The 20,183-nt window shown below is 38.5% G+C and overlaps 3 protein-coding genes across 4 annotated transcripts; 2 read left to right on the top strand and 1 right to left on the bottom strand.

Annotated features, from left to right (window-relative positions):
• Positions 1-325: 325 nt before the first annotated feature.
• Positions 326-2,060, bottom strand: LOC133716220 (uncharacterized). The gene is made up of 4 exons (XM_062142938.1): positions 1,807-2,060; positions 1,220-1,743; positions 557-1,169; positions 326-362 (listed from the first exon to the last, which is right to left on the bottom strand). Exons 1-4 carry the CDS (start codon positions 2,058-2,060, stop codon positions 326-328), a joined length of 1,428 nt encoding a protein of 475 aa, XP_061998922.1.
• A 10,436-nt stretch (positions 2,061-12,496) lies between these two features.
• On the top strand, positions 12,497-19,123 carry LOC133718162 (putative disease resistance RPP13-like protein 1). Of its 2 annotated transcripts, XM_062144978.1 has the most exons (6): positions 12,497-12,634; positions 12,742-12,872; positions 13,501-17,737; positions 18,022-18,148; positions 18,270-18,356; positions 18,586-19,122. In XM_062144978.1, exon 3 carries the CDS (start codon positions 13,528-13,530, stop codon positions 16,225-16,227), a length of 2,700 nt encoding a protein of 899 aa, XP_062000962.1. In that variant the 5' UTR covers positions 12,497-12,634; positions 12,742-12,872; positions 13,501-13,527; the 3' UTR covers positions 16,228-17,737; positions 18,022-18,148; positions 18,270-18,356; positions 18,586-19,122. The 2 variants fall into 2 exon arrangements, with proteins under 2 accessions (XP_062000962.1, XP_062000963.1); XM_062144979.1 differs by lacking the exon at positions 18,022-18,148 and having other exon boundaries at positions 18,586-19,123.
• Positions 16,258-17,691, top strand: LOC133716221 (disease resistance protein TAO1-like). Its single transcript, XM_062142939.1, has one exon. The coding sequence runs from the start codon at positions 16,258-16,260 to the stop codon at positions 17,689-17,691; it is 1,434 nt and encodes a 477-aa protein (XP_061998923.1).
• Positions 19,124-20,183: the final 1,060 nt, after the last annotated feature.

The following is a 20,183-nucleotide window of genomic DNA, read 5'->3' on the forward strand; positions in this document are numbered from 1 at the left end:
CACGCCCTGAATTTTGAATAACCAATTCAAATCCGAAACATGAATAATAACAATTACAAATAACTTTCTGAATTTTTTTCTCAGAAACAAACACACCTCACACCACTCAATATTACATACACCAAATTCTCAAGTTATGTACAACGTCACTTCAAGCATCAATCAACTCACATCTCTCAATGATCACTAAGAAAACAACAAAACTTTTCTTATCAATTCAAGTTCCACTGAACAACTAAGAAAGAACAACCCCACACTTTCTTTTACACTAAAAATATACCATGGGTGCAATAATACTATGTAATAAATAACTTGAGAATTCGGTTTATGTAATATTGAGTGGTGTGAGGGTGTGTTTGTTTCTGAGAAAAAAATTCAGAACGTTATTTGTAATTGTTATTATTCATCTTTCGGATTTGAATTGGTTATTCAAAATTAGGGGCGTGACAGTTTGGTATCAATCCTAGGTAAAGGGTACCTGTTCTTGATGGTCACCTTGTTCAGCTGCCGATAATCCACACATAATCGAAGTGAATTATCCTTCTTCTTCACAAACAGCACTAGTGCGCCCCAAGGAGATACACTAGCCCGTATGAACCCTTGTGCAAGTAATCCCTCAATCTGAACTTTCAACTCCTGAAGTTCAGCTGGAGCCATTCGATAGGGTGCTTTCGATATAGGAGAAGTACCTGGTATCACATCAATGGTGAAGTCCATTACTCTTTTCGGAGGCAACCCCGGTATCTCCTGGAACACATCAGCATACTCTGAAACTACAGGAATCCCTGTAGTCCCAGAAGTACTACTCCCTGATTCAATGTGAGCCAAAATCCCTGCCCTCATGGCGATGTCGGACTTCAGACAACGGTAATGAAACACTGGTTGTCCAGGAACATGGAAGGACACAACCATCCTAAAGCAATCAATCACGGCATGGTTCGGGCTCAACCAATCCATACCCAAAATCACATCATATGTGTGATCCGGAATCACAATCAACGATGCAGAGAATTCTCTACCACATATCCCAATAGGGCAATCATCACAAAACGTATCAAGCTCAAGTGAGATGCCAAGTGGCGACGTGACACACAAAGATCGAGTGAGAGGTATAGCAGTCAAATCCAGCACATCCAGTACAGAACTAGATATAAAAGAGTAGGAAGCTCCTGTATCAAACAATACTCTAGCAAGGTAGTTATAAACAGATATAAAGTACCTTCCACCCCAGTGCCTCTCTGACCAATGGCGAAGACCCTAGCTGGTGCTGGAGGTAAGAGTCTCGGCTGGTTACCATGTCTTCCACCATGAGGACGGTTACAATCTCTAGCAATGTGTCCTGCCTGTCCACATGTAAAACACACCTCGGTTCTTGGCTTTGTGCACTCTCTAGAAGTATGGCCCAACCCAGCACAGTTATAACATCTAATAGGTGTAGTTGGTGCTGCTTGCCTAATAGGCATAGCCCTGACCGGTGCAGGCGCTTCCCTGGCTGGGGCCTGGTGCTGATAGGCTATCCTAGCTAGAGCTTGTGGATGGAAATGAGTTTGCTGTCGCTTCCACGACCCACCTCCATGATTCCTGGAACCACTGCTCCCCACAATCGCCTTCCCTTTTCCCAGGGATTCTCTCACAGCCCCTCGTTCACTTCCACGCATGATGGTTGCCTGCTCATGGGCCATGGCACTAGCAAAAATCTCTTCCTTGGTGGCTAACCGAAGAGGATACACTATCTCCCTAATCCTGTAATTCAGTCCCCTCAGGAACTTCTTAGCCAAGGCTCGGGCATCCAACTAGGGAACGAACCTGTATAACTGGGTGAACCGTGTTTCATACTCTCTCACAGTCATAGTCCCCTGTTCCAGAGCAATGAAATCTAACTCGATCTGCTCCCTCATTGCATCAGGGAAGTACATGTCTTGAAAGAGTTCCACAAAGCTGTCCCAAGTCAGAGTAGCCATATCCACCGTATTTCGCTGACCAGCCCACCATATTCTGGCATCCCCCTGAAGAAGATAAGCAGCTATCTTCCACTTCTCAGTTTCGGTGCAAATCACCATCTCGAAACAGCTCATCAAATTCTTAAGCCACTGATCAGCAGCCCAATGATCAACCCCCCTTCAAATGGGGTTGCACCTAACTGTTTGATCTCCTTAACCAGTTTGGCTAAGCGAACGGCATCCACTACCTCCACAACAGGCGGAGTAGGCTGTACATCAAAAGAAGACTCTGCATCACTCACATAAACCTCCTCTAAGGGATGGGTCCTTTCCCTACCACTAACTCTGCCTCCTTTTCTGCCCCCATTATGGCCTCTCTTTCTGTCCATCACCTAAGGTGCATAGTATGCTTGGTTAATATAAGTATAGCACTTAAACACATTATAAGTCAAATCAAGTCCATATTAACCAAGTCAATACTACAAGGAAAGCACTCAAGTTCCTACAACGACTCAGCGGCCTAAACGACTCCTAACGCTCACACATGGCCAATACCGGAGAGCACACGATGGGGATCCGCTGCAGACGGGCCATCACTCGGAAGGTATTGACATATCACTAAATATGTACCTTACGCTCTGATCCCAAACTGTCACGCCCCGAATTTTGAATAATCAATTCAAAATTCGGGGCGTGACAAAGCAAGTAATACTTTGAACTTACAACATAAGCATTACATTGTACTAGGAGATCTCTTTGTAGTTTTGGTATGTTTTGACAATGTATGAAAATGATGTGCTACTAAATGACATTTGGAATTTATTTGTATCAACATTTTCATATTTACCTATTTCGAGAAATTAAGCAACTGTACCAATTCAATTCAAACAACATATAGGACAAGTAACTATAGTAGTTCAAATTTATCAGACAATACAAGTGTTCACAAACACAATATCTATTGTCTGATGTTCATTCCAAACACATGCATCCAGCAACTTGTTATCTTAAATGCAATTCAGACAACAGAGAAAAATAGTAAGGGTAGTGTGAGGTTCATTCAAGACGACACATGCATACAGCACTTGTTATCTTAAACGCATTTCAAACAACATTTACATTTAGAAAAGTGTTATCTTAAATGTAATTAGACAACAAAAAGAAATAGTAAGTGTAGTATGAGGTTCATTCAAGACAACACATGCCTCCAACACTTGTTATCTTAAATGCATTCTAGACAACACATACATCCAACAAATTATTATCTTAAATGCAATTCAAACAACATAAAAAAACATTAAGTGTAGTCCCAGGTTCATTCAATACAACACATGCACCCAACACTTGTTGTTAGAAATATATGACAAATAACACACCCGTCGGAGCACTGTTGTCCTACAATAATTTCACTCAACACTAATGTAATAAGTTGTTGTCTGAGTCCATAGTCTACAACAATCTCCTGCAATAAATAGAAATTTGGTAAATTCAGGCAACACATATTTATCTATAAGTGTTGTGTAAATTAGAAGCAGACAATCATAAAAGACTGTTGTCTGATTGAGTCAATCAAACGATAGGCTACTAGACAACAGCCTCGTTTTCATTCAGACAACAGGCTTTAGATAGTTGTCTGATTAACTTTGTATAGTAGTGCTTCTAGCAAAAGAAAACAAGAACTCCTTAATTATATCACTACTTCATGCATAAGTGGGAGCCTGGGAGTGACTATATATGAGTTAGGTTCAAGCTCCGACTCGAGCCACTTTGGTCATGCAGGCCAGCTTGTAAATGAATATTCAGAAGGTTCGAGCAAAGATCTCAGCAGTCCAGATCTAGACCAACTTCGAGCATATATAGTTTTTTTTTTTGTTTTTTTTTTAGCCTCTTTGGGCCAGAAATCCAAGAAAACCGACAAAAAAAAAATGATCCGGGTCTGATTTGGTTCCAAATGTTAAAATGCAACATTTGGGCCCAGCTTGAAAATTTATGTCCAAGTTCGGGCCCTTCAAATTTTACAAGCAGCTTGACCCGTGCCCAGCCCTACTTAAAGGCATAAATACTTTGTACATAGTTTTGGAATTTAGGCACTTACCTTGTCTAATAGATGAGAAAGAAAAAAAATATATTATACTCGTACTAAAATTTTAAAGTTGCATGATAATGAGTATGAAGTTTAAGTTGTGATGAGTTTGGAATTTAGAAACTTGCCTGACTTGTAAAGAAAGATACTATACTTCGCAAATTTTGGAAGTGATGTATATAATGGGAAGTAGTTTGATTTGTGATGTCGATTCTTGCCAGTGTCTAGGTGGAAGATGAATTAGCAAAATAATAGTAGCGGACTAGCGGAAACATTTGATGAATACCTAACAAAGTGAAACCGCGAGTTTTGAGGTTGTCTCCGTGTGCAATCATCCCTATGGTAAAAATGCATGAAACTTCATCAATTTGTTTTCATATGGATCCTAGTCAGTGATTCGCGTGGGAGATATGAGAATATGCATGCAGTAGTCTTATTAAATAATCAATGGGCATGATATATAGTATAGCATTTATGAAGAAGCAGGTGTTATATAGGGTAAGTAATGATCACTAGGGAATGAGACTCCGAAAGAGTCGACGTACACTCCAATTCTAGTATTCTACCACATGCATGCATGCATTCAAAATCAGCAACTTACAACCACGTGGTGTGGTGTGTTGGTCGAATGGCCTAGTCTGGAACCCCCAGGTCTAGCGTTCGAATCCCAACTCCATCCCGTGGCTAGCAGATTTGAGGGACCCTTTGGGTTCGTGCGTCTGCGGTGCAGTGGATTAGTCTGGCTTTGCCAGGCTTTCGCCGCAATGTCGATGCAGGTGTCCTGGCGCTGGGATACCACTGCATGGGTGTGTGAGTTACTAACAACTAACCCGATCAAAAAAAAAAAAAAAAAAAAAAAAAAAATCAGCAACTTACGATTGAAAATAAAATTTTTAATGACAGCAAGACCTACTCTTCGGCTCTCATCAATTCTGTACGTTCACGATCATGGTTCAGCCCTTGAGACTGTCACCATCATCAACTAGTCTCTTCTTGTCTCTCCCACACAAGTTCTATCTCTTACAGTAACCCAGCTAGCTTCCTTCAAATCTTCAACTCACTCAAGTATTGACAATCCAAGGCAAGGAAGATAAAATGGTAGCTGCAGTCACAGACCACAGAGTACGTAGCTTGCTTAACACAGTAGGTCCATTTCCCAGTAACCGTCGGATATCACCTGTCGGTCTTAGTCGGTTCCAATTGGTTCTTTAGTCCGTTCCCATGGGTTCTTGGTCGGTTTCCAACCCTTTTTTGATCGGTTCTTGTCGGTTTCTGGTTGGTTTTCATCGGTTTTTGATCGGTTCTCATCGGTTTCTGTTCGGTTCTCATCGGTTGGTGGCTGGTACCATCGGTTCTTGGTTCGGTTTCATTGGTTTCTTCATCGAAGCCCTTTGGTTCTTGGTCGCTATCCATTATTCTGCAATTGGTAAATCTATTGGTACTTCTGCATTCTTGGGTTTTCATTGCTTCGTGGTTAGTTCATCATCGGTCTTCATTGGTTATTCGGTTGGTACGTGGTCGGCATCCTTCGGTTCTTGAATCTTGATCGGTTTTGATCCAGGTTGCTTCGGCGCTCGTACTCTCTCCTTAAAGAATAAAGACTTCACTAAAGTATTACAATCCAGGAAGCTTCGGCTATAGACGACACAGCTAGCATCTTGCTGATCATGACGTCCATTTCCCTGTACCTGTAACTCTTGTCAGTCTTTACCATTCGGTTCTTGATCGGTACCCCATCGGTTCTGAGTCGGTATCCATCGGTTCTTTGTCGGTTTTCATTGGTTCTTGGTTGGTATCCATCGGTTCGTCTTCGGTTTTCGTTCGGTGCCCCTCGGTTTTTCATCGGTACTGCAATCGTTAGTCCATTGTTAATTCAATTTTTGCAGCCGTTGGCTCTGCTTTTGAAGTTTGAACTGGGGTTCCACTCAACTAGCTTCCAATTGATAGTTCATTCACAGCACGTACGATTGCCACATATCTCGTGATTGGCATTACCCAACAGCAGACCCGCGCTTCCTCCTCCGGCAACTGTAGCGGCCTCCGATCCTGTTGTTGTTCTATTTCATATGTAACTAGTAGTTTCAACTTTCAACTACGCATACATGCACCCCTATGTTTGTTTCGTCGATCGAGTTTTCTGGGCGGGGCACGGCAAGTGAGTCTGGCTTCGTATACGGGCGTATTTGTATGGATGGCCCAAACTGCTACCGGACCCAGAGTTCACTAGTTTGTAATTTGTTCAAAACGGTATGTCGCAGAAAGGCTTGCTATTCAGTCATGGCTCAACGCGTAACATTTTCCCTTATGTTGGCATCTGGACCAATTAATTAGTTTTTGTTTCTTTATCATGACTGAACTTTTCTTCTTCTTTTGTTTGCTTTATGCTACTACTTCTAAATTTACTCGCTTAATTAGATAAGATCACATTGGAGTGACAGGACGGATCTGGAATATAATGACAATTATATTTACGGTGAAGGTCACAAATATATTCAACTTATGTGCGGTAAGAGGCACCACAACTTATCCAAATGGTCACAAATTCGGCAGTGAGTTCAAGTTTTAATGCCGAATGATACCGATAACCACCAACCGGATTTATTGGTTCATCACTAGAAACAATATATCACAAGGTACTTAACTAGATGAGAGTATTAGATAATAGTCCCCACTTTATGTTACCAGTACCACGTACGTATAAGTAAGCACCTCTATGTATGAACAGATTCCAAGATCTCCAAGATCCAGAAACTGATTGTGGACAGTTAGTCATTGAAGGACTTCCCAAGTGGCATTGAAGAGATGGTGAAGAAATGCTGGCTAGAACCTACTCAAACTATTTGATCATTTGATGTATCAGATATTTGAAATATATCCTGAAAAAATAAAGAAGCATATGTAAAATCATACAAGAGAAAAAAATAATAATAAGTAACTCAATTTTTCACAGAGAAACATATATGATGGAGGTTTTGTAAGGGTGTAAAATTTAATAAAGGCTTCTAGTCAAGAAATAACCTAATAGAGATGCAGCCTAATCTGTTTGGGAAAAATGCCTCCAAGTAAAACATATCAAGGCGGATTTGGGTGAGGTGAAATTCTCTTTAAAAGCGAATTTGGAAGAGGAGAAATCCCCTTAGAGTGTGTTTGGATGAGGAAAAAAATGATGGAATTTAATTGAAAGTGAGGATTTTATAATTCCTAAAAGCCAATTCCCTCGTTTGGCATTATCAGATTGGAAATTTTAAATTTCTCTGTGAAAAAAAACGAAGAAATTCGTTATTTAAATTCCTCACTTCAATTTCCATCAAAATAGGTGTCATTTATGAATTCCTTTGCAGTATTCAATTTTTATTTCCAAAACGACTTTTTTCTATTTTATTTATTATTATTTTTTTATAACTTTCTTAATTTATTATACATTTCAAATAATAAATAGATGCAACCAAACAATAGAAATTGCAATTAATGGAATTTTAGATTGATGGAGTTAAAGATTCCATCATTTATAAATTCCTACTGATTTTATAATTTTCTCATCCAAACGCACCGTTAAGGAAATTTGAGTGAGGAGAAATCATAATGAAGCAATTTCAGCAAAATAAAACATACATGATGGAGCCATGGAGATTTCAAAAAGTAACTCGGCCACCTTATCTTTCTCAATTATATGGATTGGCCTCAATTATATGAGAAATTTTTCTCTACTACCGTCACACCAAATAGATTGTGTGACGGACCAATAAAAATCTTCCATGTGGATATTTTCACCAACTCAGATCCACGTTGAAAACCAATTTTCTAGAATACCCTCTCTTCTCTGTACCGAAACCTGAGTTCTCTTTCTATTCTTTTTCTTCTCTAACCCCTCTGCAATTCATTAGGAAGAAACCATAACCTCAAACAAGATCAGCAATCGAATTTGAATGTCTTATGGGATAAAAGACCTCATAAAATTTATTTGAAGAACTAATCTCCCTGATTTGATCTATGTCCTTGAGCTTATGTCAAAAACCTCATGAATCTGATTCACATAACTATTCTTTTGTTTGGAGAAAATCATTTCAATTAAAATGAGAAACTGTGCTGTAGAAGATTAATTAGAAATAATTGAATTTATTTAGACCTGGGTTTGTAGCTAGAACTGGGTATTTTATCCAACTGAAGTTCGTAAGCAGAAACTGCGTTGCATTGATCCACCCACCTAATTAATGTCATCTTCCATGCGTGGTCTTGACTTTCTACAATATGTTGGTTTTTTTTTTTTTTTTTCTTTGGTGAAGATTATGTTAATGGATATCAAAATTTCTCACTAGTTCATTTTTTTTATGAAGGGTTGCTTCACAGAACAGATTCACTTCTAATTGATTTATGGTTTTACGATTGAGTTTCTTCTTGATTTCATCTTTTTTAAATTTAGTGCTTCATGAATTTCAGTTTGGTGGTTTCGCAGGGAGCAGGTACTAGTGGGGATGGAAGAAATTTTTCTGGTGTTTGGAGAAAGATTGAAGGGAAGGGGAGCAGGGAAAGGGGGAACAGAGAGGGTATTCAGAGAAATTGGTGTTCAATGTGGATTTGAGTTGGCAACAAAATCCACATGGGAGTTTTTCATTGGCCCGTCATATAATCTATTTGGTGTGACGGTAGAATGGAAAAATTTCTCCAATTATATGAAATTTTCGGCAAAAGAAAAGAACCTGATGAATGTTTCTAACAATAAGATTACCTCATCCCTCAATTATATGTCATGCCTCAATCACTTCATCTTTCTCAATTATATATATAGAGATTCCAGGCTTCCAGCAAAAGAAAATAAGAACTCCTTACATCACTACTTCACGCATAATTTGGAGCCAGGGAGTGGCTATGGGTTGGGTTCAAGTTCCGGCTCAAGCCAGTTTGGTCATGCAAACCAGCTTGTAAATGAAGAAGCTTCCAGCAAAGATCTCATAGATCCAAATTTTAAAACACAACATTTGGGCCCAGCTTGAAAATTTATGTCCAATTTCGGGCCCTTCAAATTTTACAATTCGCTCGACCCGTGCCCAATCCTACTTAAAAGCACAGATACTTTGTACATAGTTTTGGAATTTAGGCGTTTACCTTGTCTAATAGATGAGAGAGAGAAAAAAAAAATACTAAACTCGTACTAAAATTTTTAAGTTGCATGATAATGAGTATGAACTTTTAAGTTGTGACGAGTTTGGAATTTAGGAACCCACCTGATCGACTTAAAAAGAAAGATACCATACATCTCAAATTTTGGAAATGACGTATATATATAGTGGGAAGTATTTGATTTGTGATATCGATTCTTGTCAGTGTCTGAGTGGAAGATGAATTAACAAAGTAATAGTGGCGGAAGCATTTGATGAATACCTAACAAAGTGAAACCACGAGTTTTGAGGTTGTCTTCGTGCGCAATCATCCCTATGGGAAAAATGCATGAAACGTCATCAATTTGTCTTCATGGGGATCCTAGTCGGTGATTCGCATGGGAGATATGAGAATATGTATGCAGTAGTAATCTTGTAATATTTTAGCATTTATGGATAAGCAGGTATTACGTAGGTAAGTAATGATCACAAGGGAATGAGACTCCGAAAACACTCATATTCTAGTATTCTACCACATTCATGCATTCAAAATCAGCAACTTACGATTGAAAATAAAAATTTAAATGACTGCAAGACCTACTCTTCGGCTCTCATCAATTCTGTACGTTCATGATCATGGTTCATCCCTTGAGCATCTGGGCATCTGTCAGACTGTCACCATCATCAACTAGTCTCTTCTTGTCTCTCCCACACAAGTCCCATCTCTTACAGTAACCCAGAGCTAGCTTCCTTCAAATCTTCAACTCACTCAAGTATCGACAATCCAAGGCAAGGAAGATAAAATGGTAGCTGCAGTCACAGACCACAGAGTAGCTTGCTGAACACAGTAGGTCCATTTCCCAGTAACCATCGGATATCAACCGTCGGTCTTAGTCGGTTCCAATCGGTTCTTTAGTCCGTTCCCATGGGTTCTTGGTCGGTTTCCAACCCTTTTTTAGTCGGTTCTTGTCGGTTTCTGGTTGGTTTTCATCGGTTTCTGTTCGGTTCTCATCGGTTGGTGGCTGGTACCATCGGTTCTTGGTTCGGTTTCATTGGTTTCTTCATCGAAGCCCTTTGGTTCTTGGTCGCTATCCATTATTCTGCAATTGTTATTACCTTGTTAAATCTATTGGTACCTCTGCATTCTTGGGTTTTCATTGCTCCGTGGTCAGTTCATCATCAGTCTTCATCGGTTATTCGGTTGGTGGTCGGCAGCCATCGATTCTTGATCGGTTTTCATCCAGCTTGCTTCGGCGCTCGAAATCTCTCCTTAAAGACTTCACTGAAGTATTACAATCCAGGAAGCTTCGGCCATAGACGACACAGCTAGCATCTTGCTGATCATGACGTCCATTTCCCTGTACCTGTAACACTGTAGGTCTTTACTCTTCGGTTCTTGATCGGTACCCAATCGGTTCTTTGTCGGTACGTATCTGTCGGTTCTTTGTCGTTTCATTAGTTCTTGGTTGGTGTCCACTGGTTCCTCTTCGCTTTTCATCGGTTGGTGGTCGGTTTTCAATTTTTCATAGGTTATTGTTCGGTGCCCCTCGGTTTTTCATCGGTGCTACAATCGTTAGTCCATTATTTACTCAATTTTTGCAGCCATTGGCTCTGCTTTTGAACCAGAGTTCCACTCAATTAGTTTCCAATTGATAGTTCAATTCATTCACAGCACGATTGCCACATGCATATCTCGTGATTAACCTTACCCAACAGCAGACCCGCGCATCCTCCTCCGTCAACTGTAGCGGCCTCCGATCCTGTTGTTGTTCTATTTCATATGTAACTAGACTAGTGGTTTCAACTTTCCAACTGCGTATGCATGCACCCGTATGTTTGTTTCTTCGAACGAGTGGTGTGCCTTGTTGTCTGGGGGGCGCGGCAAGTGAGTCTGGCTTCGTATACGAGCGTATTTGTATGGATGGCCCAAACTGCTACTGGGCCCAGAGTTCACTAGTTTGTAATTTGTTCAAAACGGTATATCGCAGAAAGGCTTTGCTATTCACTCATGGTTCAACGCGTAACATTTTCCCTTATGCTGGCATTTGGACTAATTAATTAGATTTGTTTCTTTATCATGCTTGAACTTTTCTTCTTCTTTTGTTTACTTTATGCTGCTACTATTAAATATGTACTCGCTTAAATATTAGATAAGATCACATTGGAGTGACGGGACGGATCTGGAATATAACGACAATTATATTTTAAAAAAATCATAAAATTAACAGTATATAACGTATAACCATTATATCGCTTTTTAATTACTGATAAAATTATTTGGTTACTATATTTTTTTGAGGTAGGGCCAAAACGGCTGCCCTTAAAAATGATGGGCATGACGAGGGAACCGCGTCCGCATCAGTCGACGTGGTGGAACGTCCTCCTGAGTTAAAGAGATAGCTTTCTTTCAGGACCTCTCCCAAAGAGAGACGATTCGGTATTTGAACAATTGAACTGGCTGAAGGAGAAAGCCTATTTTTTGAGCGGATGACGAAAGTATTTCCGGCCTGGGTTTCAAAATTAGGGTTTTGGACCTTGGGTTGGGTGGCTGCAAGGTGGAAGGAGACCCTTTGATTCCCATGGGTGTTTGTAGGATATTTTGGCTGCGCTTCATGATCTTTAAAAAGGCTGAACTGCTTAAGTAATGGCTCTTTGGTCAGCTATATATCTGTCAGCTCAATCAGAGTGAGTCGTGATGTATAATTTGGCTAATCAATTAAATGAGTTGACATTTGCTCAACAAAACAAAAGAACTAAAATGGTTTCACTTATTAACATGTGCATTAGCTGGAATCAAATCTGCTACAAGGAAATTAGAAACTCAGAATATTGGAAGTTAAAAATATGAAGTCATTGAGTTAGCCGCTAAATCGCTCTTAAGTTACAATTAAAATTGCTCAAATTACAACACCGATGGAATTACATTTGTCATATATGATGGTCGAGAGAAATTGTTCTTTTATTAATATGAATAAATTATATGTTTAAGTAAACTAGGTCTTTATACGCAAGCTAGGATTCAAAATTCCCTCATTCAAAATTGTCTATGAGCTTTAGCTCAAGTAATACAGGTGCGACTGGCTAAAGGGTAGATGTTGTTTGTACGTTTAGCTCCAACTAATAGAAAACATTTTGAACGTTTAACCAAAAGAGATTAAAAAAATAGTAGATGCTGTAGCATCATCAGTTTTCTATTTTTCACGCATTCCAGCTTTTGAAATGTTTATAAATTATAACACAAATTAAAAAAAAAAAAAAAAAAAAAAAAAAGATAAATGTTTTTATGTGGAAAAAGCAGCACGAAAGGAACCAAGTGACCCACACTCCTGTGCTTTTCTTTCAGTAAAGTAATGCAGATGCTTTTCTTTTGTCTCTTTCTCAAATGCAAACGCTATTCTTGACTTTTGGCCAAAGGACTTGGCCGGTCTCTATTCATACTCAAACTATACGCAGAATATTGTTTGCATTCATTTACAGTTCGTGCTTCTTGAATTTATACGGATCCAAACGTCCATGTAAGTGCTTCCTGAATCCAATACTTCTCATTCTGTTTCAATTTTTATATGTATGCATCATTCGGGCTTGATATGGGATGATAAACTAGTTCCACTAATTTCTGCAGTAGCTTGCTTGCTTGCTTCAATTTGGACTGGTTGGGATTTAAGCGGAATCAGAGGCTTGCTTGCTATCGAAGTTGAAGAATTAACTACGCTAGTGCTTTCATAGTGTTCTGAGACAAGAATTAACTTTCATGTAAGTGTGTTCTGATCCTGCAAATCAAAGGGAAACATATCAAATTAAACAGATCATCAAGCTATAACATGCATGATATAAATTAAGGGAAATTCTAGTGTAGTGGTGGGTATCTCATACCCACATTTACAAAAGTGAGAACAAATTTTGTTGTCAAAGTTGTAATTTGAGTCCTACTTTGTGTAATATTATTAGTTCTAATAATGGTAATTACACATCTTACGACATTTTACAAGTTTTTTAACAAATTCGTTGTCAATGTTGTAATCTTAGTTCTAATAATGGTAATTACACCTCTTACGACATTCTTACAAGCTTTTGAACAAATTCGTTGTCAATGTTGTAATTTTTGTTTAACTATATGTAAATAGTGTAAATGAATATGGTAACTTTTGTTCTCAATGTTGTAATTTTGGTTCAAATACTTGTAAATTTTTGTTCAAATAGTTGTAAATGAGGGTATCTCATACCCACCAGTACACTAGCTTGTCTCATAAATTAAATTCCCATTATATCGATTTCTCATCTTCTTTTTTTGGTCAATGATTTCTCATCTTCTTAATTTGTGAATACATGAGCCAAATATTAGATTTGCGCCTTATTTAACTACTAGTTTCACTTTTTACAGTTTTAAGCACTCTCATACAATAAAGCTATGGGAGAGGCTGTACTTGGGGCATTCCTTCCGGTGCTGCTCGACAAGTTAGCGCATCGAGAGGTCTTTCAGTACTTCGGACGCCTTAAGGGGGTCGGCAAAAAGGTACTGGAGAAATGGACTAGAATGTTGACTGCAATTGAAGCGGTGCTGAGTGATGCCGAGGAGAAGCAACTAACACAAAAAGGAGTGAAAATGTGGCTAGATGATCTCAGAGATTTGGCTTATGATATTGAAGACATATTGGACATAGTTGCTACTAAAATGCTGAAGCGAAGGATAGAAAGACATCAAGGAAGCAGACGCAAGTTGTGGATCAGCTCACTTTCTAAACTTAAATTCAATTTTAGTTTGAACTCAGAGATCCAGAAGATTACTGATCGGCTAGAAGAGATATCTAATAGAGAAAAACAGTTTGGATTGAAGAAACTTGGAGTGTCTAAAAAGCCATGGAAAATGCCACCCACTACATCTCAACTAGATGGACCTGTGATCGGAAGGGATGAAGCAAAAGCAAAAATTCTTGATGATTTGCTCTCAAAAGGCGAACAAAGTGCCAACAATTTTCAGAATTTTCATGTGGTTTCCATTGTTGGTACGGCTGGACTAGGGAAGACAACACTTGCCAAACATGTATTCAACGATGCTGTAACAGAAAAGTTTTACCCAAAGGGATGGGTGTCTGTGTCCGATGACTTCGACCTTCTAAGGGTGACAGCAGTTCTTGAATCTGTCACGTCAGGTGATGTGAAGAAATCCAAAGAGCTCAACTCAGTTCAGGAGAAGTTGAGTAAGCAATTGACTGGCAGAAAGTTTTTAATTGTTCTAGATGATGTCTGGAATACATGCAACTATGATCAATGGACAGCATTGCAGTCCGCGTTTCGTGTTGGAGCAGTAGGAAGCAAGATCATAGTGACGACACGTGATGCGAATGTTGCAAAGATGGTGGGAGACACTAAACCTCATAACTTGGAGTCGATGTCAGAAGATGATTGTTGGAAAATCTTTGTCAACCATGCACTCTTAGACAACAGACCCCAAGATGTTGACTTATTTAAGGAGAAAATTGTTGTAAAATGCAACAGATTGCCGTTGGCTGCAAGGACTCTCGGAGGTCTTTTACGATGTAAAAGAGTAGACGAGTGGGAAGAAATATTAGACCACAAGATGTGGAATCTATCCGACCAGATGGGCATCCTTCCAGCATTACAATTGAGCTATCATTATCTCCCTTCGAATTTGAAACGGTGCTTCACCTACTGTGCAATACTTCCAAATGATTATGAATTTGGGGAGATGCAATTGATCCTTTTGTGGATGGCAGAGGGTTTGATTCCACAACAACTAAAAGAAAATAAACAAATGGAAGATGTAGGTCGTCATTATTTTCAAGAGTTGGTGTCTAGGTCATTATTTCAAAAATCAAGCAAAGAAAAGTCACGATACATAATGCATGATCTCGTTACCGATTTGGCACGCTGGGCTGCAGGAAATTCGTGTTCTAGATTGGAGGATATGCAGAATTATGACTCGCAACTTAGATGTTTGCCCAAGGTTCGTCATTCATCTTACATTTGTGGTGGCTTTGATGGGGTCAAAAAGTTTGAGGTCTATTATGAAGATAGATGTTTGCGGACGTTCTTACCACTTCCACTTTCAGATTATAATTTTTTGGCTTATAAGGTTACTTCTGATTTATTGCCCAAACTCCAATACTTAAGAGTACTTTCTCTGTTTGGATATCAAATAGAAGAGCTGCCAAATACAATTGGTAAATTGAAGCATCTACGGTATCTTGATCTTTCTCACACTCAGATAAGAAGTTTGCCAGATTCAACAACCACTCTTTACAACTTGCAGACATTGATATTGGACAATTGTAATCGATTGAAGGCACTACCCCCAAGCATGAGGAATCTAGTAAATTTGCGTCATCTCATCAATTCAGATACATCTTCATTGGAAGAAATGCCTCCTCAACTTAGTCGATTGACTAATCTCCAAACATTGCCTAATTTTGTTATTGGCAAAGGTAGTGGATCAGGAGTAGGAGAGATTGGGTCATTGTTGCATCTGCAAGGGACATTGCACCTCTCAAGACTAGAGAATGTGATTTGTGTCGAGGATGCTAGGAGTGCCAAATTAAAGAGCAAGGAGAGGCTTGAAGCCCTATTACTTGAATGGTCTTCTTCGAGTGTCTCAACAGAAATTGCAGCAGTTGTGCTTGGCATGTTACAACCTCATAGTAAGCTCAAAGAGCTCACCATCCAAGGTTATGCTGGATTGAAATTTTCAACATGGATTGGTGATCCTTCATTTTCTAATATGGTGCGTGTAAAGTTAGATGATTGTGATCATTGTCGATTCTTGCCACCATTTGGACAATTGCCTTCTCTCAAAGAACTTTATATACAAAGAATGGATGCAGTGGAAAGTGTTGGTCTTGAGTTTTATGGAGAAGGTAGCGTGCCATTTCAAGCTTTAGAGATCCTTGAATTTCAACATCTGAATAACTGGAAGAAGTGGTCTTCTTGCCAACAAAATGAGGGGGTTGGGGTTTTTTCTTGCCTGAAAAAGCTTTCCATCGAATGGTGCCCCAAATTGGAGGTTAGTCTACCGGAGAAGCTTGATTCATTAGCACAGCTACATATATGTGGATGTAAGGAATTGGTGGTTTCAATATCCAAATATAAATAGCTTCATGAATCAAACATCAAATATTGCAAGATGGTGGTTTACGACACAAGTACGGTTCAGTTTGACTTACTAGAATCCTTGTGTTTTTCAAATATTTCAGAGTTGAGATTCGAAACAAAGACGTTCATGAAAAGCTTGAAAAATGTTAAAGAGTTGAAGATTAGTGGCTGTGAGGAGCTAACATGTTCCTTTCAGAATGAGGATAGATTACTGCAACACTTGATTTCTGTTGGTCGTTTGTATATTGAAGACAACTCTGGCCTTGTTGAAAAGCTAGGGAAAGAAGCAGAGCAGTTGGTGCAGTTGCAAATACTGGATTGCAAGCTTGAATGTCTGGAATTAAGCAAGTGTGGAAGCCTTTTGAAGGTACCAGAAGGATTGCATAACCTTACATCTCTTCAAAAGCTTTGTATAAATCAATGTTCAAGTCTTGTTTCTTTTCCGGATGTTGGTCTGCCACCCTGTCTTAAAGTCATAGAGATTCGGAAATGCGATTCTCTGTTGCACTTTGCAAAATACCAGATTCCTCCAAGCTTAAGAAGAATAGAGATTCAGGAATGTGAGAATTTGAAATCATTGATAGAGAAAGAGGAGGTGGTGGTGGATGATTCTTGTTCGTATTGTCTTGAGTATTTGCAGATATGGAAATGTCCATCTCTGTTGTTCTTATTATGTAAAAGCCAATTACCCATGGCTCTTAAAGAGCTTAAGATATGGGATTGTAGACAGCTGGAGTTAATAACCGAGAGGTTCCTCGATGACACCTATCAACTCGAAGAACTTGGCATCATGCACTGCCCAAACCTTAAATCCTTACCTGAGGGACTGTGCCACCTCACCAATCTTCAGACATTTTATATTGTGGATTGTCAGAGTCTTGTTTCGTTGCCGAGAATGAGTGTGTGGCCAAGAGAGACGAGTATCGAATCTTGTGAGAAATTGGAGGTAGCACACTTGCTGAGAGACATGATGCACTCTAATAATATTGAGATATTGAGTATTGAATACTGTGAAGGTTTAACTACTACTTCCTTTCCCCCCAACCTGACAATACTTGATATTCGGAAGATCAAGAATTGTAAGGTGCTGATGGAATCTCAAGGGTTTCACAGACTCACCTCTTTGAGAATATTGTGGATCTATGGTGAAGATGATCCAGGTCTGGTGTCGTTTCCACCTGCTGAGAGTTCAAAGGAGAAGGAGATGCTGCTCCCCAGATCTCTTGTTGAATTGGCAATTCTAAACTTCCCAAATCTAAAGAAACTGAACAAGGGCTTTCAATTCCTCACCTCTCTTAAATGGCTTCGCATCCACAACTGTCCGAAGCTTACAACCATTCCAAAGGAGGGACTGCCTCTTTCACTTACTCAACTTTATATTCATGAGTGTCCTCTACTTGAAGAGAGATGCAAAGGACGATACCAGCCCAAGATAGCATACATCCCTTGTGTACAAATTAGGTAGGCTCATATAAGAGACAACTCACGCTCCTCGATCTAGCCCTTTCCAGGTACGAACTTGTAATTTCAGACAACATCCGCACTGATGATAATGTTTATCAAATTTTCCTCTGTTTTAATTTTTTACTTTTTATTTCTTCCATCTGCTGAAAACTGTTGAGCAAAACCTTTTCCTCCTATACATATTGACATAAGAGACAACTCAAATCAAGCTTTCACTAATCAGAAATAGGGGAATTCTATTGACATAAGAATATCTTATTATACTATTCATTCTTATCAATACATTTGCTTCATAGTACCAAGAACATAATATTTGGATTCTCAATTCCAGGTACTTGTAATTTCAGACAACATCCATATTGATCCTAATGTTATACATATGCACTACAATTCAGTAAAGCGAGGGAAAATAATAACCTGTTGAAGCACTCTTACTCATGTTAATCAAGCCACTGAAGGTCAGTTGTTGAGTCATAAACTCTGCTGGTTCTTGTGATCCATATATAATAAGGATAACAACATATATTGCTCTTCTCATACTTTCCTCCGTTTAAATATTTTTATTTTTTCTATCTGCAGTTTTGCTTATGCTGGAAACTGTTGAGAACATCCCTTTCCACTTGCTGAGAAGGAGAATGAGATAAGAGACGATTTAGATCTCACCAGGTATTTTCAACTCAAATGGTGTTATCCAAATTAAAGCTTTCAGTAAGAAATAAGAATATCTTATCATACTCTTCATTCTTATGAATACATTTCAGATGTCATGGTTATTGATGATAGTGTTATTAGATATGTTACGCATGTAGAAAAGCGAGGGCGAATGACAACATGTTTTGAAGCAATTCAGACTCTCCTCTGTTTTAATGTTTAACTTTATTTTTTTTATCTGCAGTTTCTGGCTTATGATGGAAACTGTTGAGCACATCCTTTTCCACCTACAGATTAAGAGACAACTCAAATGGTGTCAGTTGGATACAAGCTATCACTGCTAAAAAAAATAAGAATATCTTATCATACTCTTCATTCTTATCAATATTTGCTTCATAGTACCAAGAGTCCAAGACTACGATATTTGGACTCTCAACTTTCCAGGAGGTTTGTCATTCACTGATTCTTAGTTTTGTATCTATGGAAACAATATCAGCTCTATCATGGCGTGTCAAAGAAACTTGGTTTTCAAATGCAATACAATTTCTTAGTTCTGTATCTTGCTGGACAACTTGTCATTTATAATGTTCTGATTTTCAGAGCGTTTCATATCCTCAATCCTGGATTTGATTTCTTGGTTTATCTATTACAGTTAGTTTGTCTTTATACCGGCGTATTTCAAATTCTTGTGTATTATCTGCTTGTGTTTGGAACTAAATCAGATAAGGACAATATTGAAATCAGTTCATTTGCAAATGAATTCTCCATTGGTTCCAGTGTAATGGACAGTTTGGATGTAGTGATTCAAATCTATTGACTTTATAAGGCTAAATTCCTTGTGCAGGCTATTGCAATCTAGCTATTACAATCTATAGTTTTCAAGATTTGAGTTGAATGAAGAATAAAACATACGGATATCAAATCATTCCTTGCACAGGCATTTCAAATTCATTTCAAATGTATTGCATCTAGCCTTTTTATGTTAGGGTTCGATTTGCCAATTAATCACTCATTTGAATAATTTGTCGCTCATACTATTCAATGGGTTTTAACAATGTGTTTATGTCATCTTAATTAAGCTACTAATCAAAACAAGCAGCTGCCATTGCTAGTTGTAAGCGCACACAAAACAGGGGCGTAGCTAGCTAATAACTAGAGGGGTCAACTGACCCTCCTCTCTTAGTACTTGCCTATAACAATTATGAGGTTTTAGTTCTATTCTCGATCATGACTAATTTTTGTAACTTTATTCACTTGACCCTCCTCTACTTTAGATTTTCTATTGTTTTTTCTTCACTTTTCTACTAGAGTTTTCTAGTCTCAATATATATTTGAGCAAAGTATCTTGAGAAAAATCTTATTCAAGAGAATTATAAATATCTTAAAGTAATTTATGAATCACATTTTCTATGTCATTAGATGAGTTTAAACAGTAATTAATTTTGTTATTGAAGGCTGACTCCCTTGGTAAAGTTTCTAGCTACGCCACTGTATGTATATGTGTGTGTGTTTAGATATTGAACTTTGTAAACACTGCTAAAGTATGCAAAAGATCATGTTCATACAAAACACTCTTTGAATCTATCTAACGATACCCAAATCAAATAGATTTATAAAACGTTTAGTGAGTATTAAAACTTCCTTCTATACATACTGAATCCATTTCAAAGTCCTTGATTATGAGTCTTAGTTCAATTAACACAGTATAACGAAATAAAGGCTGGACTAAGTTCCATTTTTCCTCGACATATAAATACATTTATATTACCTTGTTGAAACCACGAGTGACGTACTATGTTTGTTTCATAGTACATAATTCTCTTTTTGCGAGTTGGGACACAC

This window comes from Rosa rugosa, chromosome 6 (genome assembly GCF_958449725.1).
Source record: "Rosa rugosa chromosome 6, drRosRugo1.1, whole genome shotgun sequence".
Taxonomy (NCBI): Eukaryota; Viridiplantae; Streptophyta; class Magnoliopsida; order Rosales; family Rosaceae; genus Rosa; species Rosa rugosa.